The sequence below is a fragment of the Rhinopithecus bieti genome, unplaced genomic scaffold, assembly GCF_001698545.2.
Source record: "Rhinopithecus bieti isolate Rb0 unplaced genomic scaffold, ASM169854v2 scaffold_13317, whole genome shotgun sequence".
NCBI classification, from domain to species: domain Eukaryota; kingdom Metazoa; phylum Chordata; class Mammalia; order Primates; family Cercopithecidae; genus Rhinopithecus; species Rhinopithecus bieti.
The window spans coordinates 1,094,208-1,101,662 of record NW_016807516.1 but is presented as its reverse complement, the minus strand read 5'-3'; the positions used below and the strand labels follow the sequence as shown (position 1 = coordinate 1,101,662).

At 43.0% G+C, this 7,455-nt stretch overlaps 1 protein-coding gene across 2 annotated transcripts in view; it reads left to right on the top strand.

Moving 5' to 3' along the window:
• Window positions 1-7,455, top strand: part of PI4KA (phosphatidylinositol 4-kinase alpha) — a 158,908-nt gene that overhangs the window by 32,318 nt on the left and 119,135 nt on the right. For both annotated transcript variants that reach the window (XM_017882573.1, XM_017882572.1), the window contains 4 exons: window positions 347-435; window positions 4,105-4,177; window positions 4,827-5,086; window positions 6,145-6,211. In XM_017882573.1, coding sequence (XP_017738062.1) covers window positions 347-435; window positions 4,105-4,177; window positions 4,827-5,086; window positions 6,145-6,211 — 489 coding nt within the window. The remainder of the gene's footprint in view (window positions 1-346; window positions 436-4,104; window positions 4,178-4,826; window positions 5,087-6,144; window positions 6,212-7,455) is intronic.

Here is a 7,455-nt window from a genome sequence, read left to right as displayed (position 1 = left end):
TNTTTTATTATTTTTTAATTTTTTTGTGATTTCTCACATTTACTTAGGGAATAAAAAATTGAATCCGTCATGTTGAGAGACTCTGTTATCTCACACTAGCTCTTGGCTCAGGAAACATTTAAGTTTATTGAACCAAAACATTTATGTAAAAGAAAGGTAAGGGTGTTTCTCAGCAGACTCATTGGGCCCATAGCTGTTCTTTTGAGATTTGTCTCAAGGAGGGGAGCTGCTGTAAACTGGTCCCTTGGCAGGTCATGGTGAGAGGGAACATACTGAGTTGGATGGCCAGAGGTGTGACCCAGTATCTGGTTCCTGGTTATCTGATTACTGTTTTTACATTTTCCAGGTGCCCTCCCAGTTGCAGAGAGCTTCAGCTTCTGCTTGGTAACTCTGCTGTCTGATGTAGCATATAGGGATCCTTCACTCAGGGATGAGGTAAGCGTGTGTTGATTTGGTGTGTATTTCTATTAGATTGAATAGAGTTGCAAAGTGATGAAAAGATTTTAAAAATGTGAAATGTGACCAGATTGCTTTTTGTAATTTATCTGTTTCATCCTGTTCATAGCAGACCTAAGACATGTTTAGGTCTTTCAGTACTCTTTAGGAGCTCATGAGTCTTATTCAACTTTTCTTTTTTTTTTTTTTCTTTTTTCTAATGAAGGGCAGGCGCTGCAGAGACATGAGCAGCACTGTCCCTTTCAGCTTTTCAGAAAGTCGTGTAAGGTAGGCAGCAGAAAAAGGCAGAGGCAGCTAATTTTTCTTGCTCTTTGTTGGGGATTGAAGTCATTCATAGAAGATCATTTTCTTTTCTTTTGTTTTTTTGAGACAGAGTCTCGCTCTGTCTTCCAGGCTGGAGTGCAGTGGCGTGACCTTGTCTCACTGCAACCTCCACCTTCCTCCTCAAGCTAGCCTCCCTCCTCAGACTCCCAAGTAGCTAAGACTATAGGCGTGCACCATCATGCCGGCTAATTTGTTTCGTATTTTTTGTAGAGACGAGATTTGGCCATGTTGCCCAGGCTGGTCTTGAACTCCGGGCCTCAAGCGATCCTCCTACCTTGACCTCCCAGAGTGCTGGGATTATAGGTGTGAGCCACTGTGCCCAGCTAGAAGAGAGTCTTCTAGGTAGCTGAAGCTTTTATCTTTAAGGGCACAGACTTTCTTTAGATTTTGTTAATTTTGATAGAAATGTTACAAACATGTATTGCATACTTTCCTCTTCTTTTTTTTTTTTTTTTTTTTTTGAGGCGGAATCTCGCTCTGTCACCCGGGCTGGAGTGCAGTGGCCGGATCTCAGCTCACTGCAAGCTCCGCCTCCCGGGTTTACGCCATTCTCCTGCCTCAGCCTCCCGAATAGCTGGGACTATAGGCGCCCGCCACCTCGCCCGGCTAGTTTTTGTATTTTTAGTAGAGACGGGGTTTCACCGTGTTAGCCAGGATGGTCTCGATCTCCTGACCTCGTGATCCGCCCATCTCGGCCTCCCAAAGTGCTGGGATTACAGGCTTGAGCCACCGCCCCCGGCCATACTTTCCTCTTCTTTAAGCAAAGAATATAATCATACAACTTCTTCTTAGATTTATCGCTTAGAAAGTTAGTTTTTGTATGCTGCTATTCTAGGTTCTTCCAAGCAGTGCCTAGTTGCTTGTCTGCATTCTAAATGTTCCCAGTTAGTGATGTATTTTGACTAACTTAGATTCTTCATTTATTTGTAGGTTGGCTAAAGATATAATTAAATATGTTAGAATTATGTGTTTTTATTTAAAAGTTGAACATTAAAGGCTTTTCTGTGAATATAATTTATCAGAATAAAGGGGTCAATGTGGCTGGGTGTGGTGGCTCAGGCCTGTAATCCCAGCACTTTGGGATGCTGAGGCAGGTGGATCACCTGAGGTCAGGAGTTTGAGACTAGCCTGGCCAACAGGGAGAAACCCCGTCTCTACTAAAAATGCAAAAATTAGCCAGGTGTGGTGGCAGGAGCCTGTAATCCCAGCTGCTCAGGAGGCTGAGGCATGAGAATCACTTGAACCTGGGAGGCAGAGGTTGCAGCGAGCTGAGATCATGCCCACTGCACTCCAGCCTGCGCAACAGAGTGAGACTTGGTCTCAAAATAAATAAATAAATAAAATGGAAAAAGTATTGCTTTTCAAGCTTTCATAGATTATCCAGCATTGTTTAATATTAGGAAAATGTAAGAGATTTGACTTGGTTATGAACAAGTCATGTCACACCAACTTCATTTTTTCTTTGCCTGGGTTTTCTAAGAAGAGTGGTTGAGAGAAATGAAGTTGTTGCAGTCTAGTGGATCTTCATAAAGGCCTTGGACAAGCACTTTTCCTGCCATCCTGGACCAATTATATGGGCTGAGGGCCAAATGGTTTGGAGGGTTTGCAGAACTGCCTGAAGGACTGTCCCAAAGGGTGATCAGTGAGGTATCGGCCCAGCAAGACCCTCCTATCATTGGAGCAAAACAAGCTAGTGCTGTGAATGAAGATCTGGAAAGCAAGTTGATTTCATTTGTAGAACACACAAAGCTGGGAATCACAGATTTGTACAATGAGCTAAAGCTAATACCATAAGTTTTTGTAGGGATAGATGAAAGATAAAAAATACCAACTACGTTGGTAGAGATTACATAGTTTAGGAGAAGCAGGTGTGAAAAAAGACTAAGGTATCTTCCTCATTTATAAGCTCGTTGTTATGCATGGTGGCTCACACCAGTAATCCCCAGTTCTGAGAGGCTGAGGGAGGAGGATCACTTGAGCCCAGGAGTTTGAGACCAGCTTGGGCAACATAGAGAAACCCATCCCTACAAAATAAAATAAAATTAGCTGGGCATAGTGACTCATGCCTGTAATCCCAGCTACTCAAGAGGCTGAGGCAGGAGGATTGCTTGAGTCCAGGAGTTTGAGGCTACAGTGAGCCTCAAACTCTGATTGAACCCCTGCACTGATCTTGGCTCACTCCATCCTCAGCCCTCCGGTCTCAAGTGACCCTCACACCTCAGCCTCCTGAGTATTTGGGACCACAGGCACGCACCACCACACCTGGCTAATTTTTGTATCTTTTGTAGAGACAGGGTTTCGATACTTTGCCCAGGCTGGTCTTGAACTCTTGAGTTCAACTAATCCACTCGCTTCAGCCTCCCAAAGAGCTGGGATTTTAGACATGAGCCACCCTACCAGGACAAAAAACAATTCTTAACTTAAAAAAGTATGGGCTGGGTGTGGTGGCTCATGCCTGTATCCCAGCACTTTGGGAGGCTGAGGTAGGTGGATCACCTGAGGTCAGGAGTTTGAGACCAGCCCGGCTAATACGGTAAAACCCCATCTGTACTAAAAATACAAAAAATTAGCCAGTCATGGTGGTGTGCGCCTGTAATCCCAGCTACTCAGGAGACTAGTCAGGAGAATCGCTTGAACCTGGGAGGTGGAGGTTGCAGTGAGCCAAGATCATGCCACTGCACTCCAGCCTGGGCAACAAGAGCGAAACTTCATCTCAAAAAAATTAAAAAAATTTAAAAATTACGTATAAGCTCATTGAGATAGCAGTGTGAAGTGGCTGCAGAAAAGCTAATGTCACATACATAGAAGTGTAGAATCTATGATGAGTTTGGTGAGTATGCTGGGTGAGTTCCAGCATCCCAGATGTTAATGTATTTTATTCTGAGCACTACACTTCCAGACAAAACTGGACTACCGTAAAATCAGAAGCTGGCAATTAGCATTTTAAAGGATTTGTGATCATGAAGAATACGGTTGAAAAGCGCTAGGGCGTTTACCCATGAAAAGAGATTTGGGGACCTAGCACCTGTTTACATAATATATTAATAGAGGAAAAAGTAGCCCCAAGGGCTGGTAGGTACAAGCCCCAGGAGGACAACATTGGCCCAGTGTTGGGAGGAACTCTGAACCAGCCCAGAGAGTGAGGGTTTTGTCCCTGGAAAGTCAGCTGGTTGGCCACTTGGCACGGTCGTTGTGGAGGGATGTATCAGATATGGGGCTGGTTAAGATAATGTCTGAAGTGCCTTCTAATTTTGACTTAGTTTTGTGATATTTACCTAATTTTGTTTATGTTTGTTTGTTTTCTTGTTTCCTTGACTATTGCAGATTTTAGAAGTGCTTTTGCAGGTTTTGCATGTCCTCTTGGGGATGTGCCAGGCCTTGGAGATTCAAGACAAAGGTACGAGTATCCTTAACGTTTTTCTTAAAATGGTTTTATGGTTACTCTTTCCCTTGCTTTTCTCCAGTCTTTTCTGTTGTTGGGTACCTAATGTATATGACGGGAGAAAACCTTCCTATTTTAGTTTGATTTGTTGTGTGTAAGTATCCTCAGAGACCATGTGGGGTCATGCGCATTGCTCTGCTGCATAGATGCTGGGTCACCTTGGACAAGTAACTTCACCCTTATGGGCCCCAGTTTCTTCACTTGTAACATCTGTGGGTAGATTAGTTGACTTCCAAAGGTCATTTTTTCTGTATTGTAAAGCTACTGATATGCTTCTAAGAGGAATAAATGTATTAACTAGAGTCAAGGTACTTGATAATATGACCTAGCTATGTTACTGATTTGGATGTGCCATGAATAGATGAAGACCTTCCAAAGAGAGCAGCTGGGTGTGTTGAAGACATAGTCTGAAGTTATTAATGACAGTTTGAAGATATCACTGGCCAGCCCTTGGGGTTGACCTCATTATTGTGGCTTATTTTGAACCTTCACAGTTATTAGTGGGTGAATTGTGAAATCTTAGTCAATGTTACAAGTTAGTACTTACTATATGACTCTGTCAGGATACTTTCTCATATTGTAACGTTTTCACTTGATCTTCTAGAATACCTTTGCAAGTATGCTATCCCATGCCTGATAGGAATCTCGCGAGCATTTGGGCGTTACAGCAACATGGAAGAGTCTCTCCTCTCAAAGCTCTTTCCAAAAATCCCTCCTCATTCCCTCCGTGTCCCAGAAGAGCTTGAAGGTGTTCGAAGGCGTTCCTTTAATGACTTCCGCTCCATCCTCCCCAGCAATCTGCTGACTGTCTGTCAGGAGGGTACCCTGAAGAGGAAAACCAGCAGTGTGTCCAGCATCTCTCAGGTGGGCCTGGGCTACTGGGGAAAGAGCAGAGGAGAATACCCTGTTAAGCTCCCCTGCAAAGAAAATCCCTCTTCTTTGTAGTTGGAGTAAACTTAAGTAATGTTAAATGTTTCACTAGAATTCTCTTTAATACAGACTTGTCCTGTCCCTCTTAAGATGTTGGGGGAAAGGCTTATAGAGAGCCTGTATAAACTGGCCGTAAAAATATAAAACAATAAGGTGTAAAAAGCCACAAAAGGCCTTTAAAAAAAAAGCCTTATCGCCATTATGTTCCCATACTCTGAGCAGGACTTACTCTCTTATCCGTAAACACTGTGTTAAAAAAAAAACAAAACACTCCTTTAAAACATTAAAATATGGCCAAACATACAGACTCCTAGTTAAGCATGCTCGCACTTAACTACTCTCCAATAAGTTAAAAATATACTGTTTAAACACAAAAAAATTCATTTAAACTGCCACCACTGTAGATGACACATATGACACACTACCTCCCTTTCACCGTGTCACCCTAAACATCTGCTTCTTAAATCTAAGTGATTGTACTCAATAAATAGTGTAAAAAACAAAACTCTAGGCCTTTGCAGCCTCTGATTTGCTCTGGCCCCCTGGCTGCCACCTTTAATAAAACTCTTAACTTGTCTCTTCTCATTCCTTTGTCGCCACCAAACTTCAAATACCCTATGGGTGGTGTTGAGGCTAGTCCCCAACATAAGATTTATAAGTGATTTCATAGTCGTAAAGTATGTGTTTCATAGCAGTTGGGTGCCAAATTCTCTTTTGCCTGGAAGACAGTTGGTGCCCTTAAGAAGTATATAATTGACTCATGGAGAAAAGGCAAAAACACAAAACACTGAGGACAATTGAACTCAGTAATCAAGTGTCAAATATGTGGCTAAACACGAAGAATTTAGTGATACAGTATGTAGTAGAGAATGCTGTAGCTGTGTTGGGCTTTAGGAAGGAAATGAGCTTCAACCAGGGCTTGAAGTCTAAGACAAATCTGCCAGAGGTCTCACTGGTCTTTTCTGATCTGTAACTGTGGTTGTGTGTTTCAGGTCAGTCCTGAACGTGGCATGCCCCCTCCCAGTTCCCCTGGAGGATCCGCCTTTCACTACTTTGAAGGTGTGCTTTACCTCTCCCAAGAATATTGACCTAGTACTTGGAGAACAGGCTGACAGTGACTTCTTGTGATATTAAAGATGCTGATACTAACTCTGTTGTCATGGATGGACCTAGAGTGCCAAGCTTTTAGAAAGCATTTATTTTCTGTTTTCATTTAAGTTTCCTAGAATTTAATTTTCAAATATTTTATATAGAGAGAAAAGTACAGAAAATAGCTTACCCCTACATACCTGCCATCAGAATTTTTGCACTTTAACCTGTAAAATTTCCTTTTCAGGTGGAAGTGCTAATGGTGGATATTTCTTTTCTTTTTCTAAGATGGTGTCTGGCTCTGTTGTCCAGGCTGGAGTGCAATGGTGTAATCTCGGCTCACTGCAGGTCCTGCCTCCTGGGTTCAAGCAATTCTTTTGCCTCAGCCTCCCAAGTAGCTGGGACTATAGGCACACACCACCATGCTCAGCTAACTTTTGTATTTTTAGTAGAGACAGGGTTTCACCATGTTGCCCAGGCTGGTCTCGAACTCCTTACCTCAAGTGATCCACCCATTTCGGCCTTCCAGAGTGCTAGGATTGCATGCATGAGCCGCCACACCTGGCCGGACATTTTTTTTAAATGACATTAAGTATGTAGATAATATTGAAGAATGTAGTAATACTACTATTACTACTTTTTTTTTTTTTTGAGACAGAGTCTCACTCTGCCTCCCTAGCTGGAGTGCAGCGGCACCATCACGGCTCACCACAGCTTCAACCTCCTGGACTCAAGTGATCCTCCTACCTCAGCCTCCCAAGTAGCTAAGACTACAGGCACCCTCCACAATGCCCACTAACTTGTGCATTTTTTGTAGAGATGGGGTTTTGTCATGTTGCCCAGGCTGGTCCAGAACTCCTGGGCTCAAGCCTGCCTCAGTCTCTCAAAGTGCTAGGATTGTAGGTGTGAACCACCACACCCAGCCTATTACTACTTTTTATAGAGCTCTGCTGTTCACAAAGTACTTTTACATAATTTACTAAATTGGATTCATGTGACTACCCTGTGCCATGTCATACACATGTTAAAATTACTTCTACCTTATCCTTGATGGAAGTAAGACCCAGATTAAGGGATAGGAAATGGGGAAGGCAGAATTCCATGCTTCAGTATAGTCTCTCCATTTTTGAATGATGCTATTTGCTAAAAGAGCATGTCTTGGCCGGGCGCGGTGGCTCAAGCCTGTAATCCCAGCACTTTGGGAGGCCGAGACG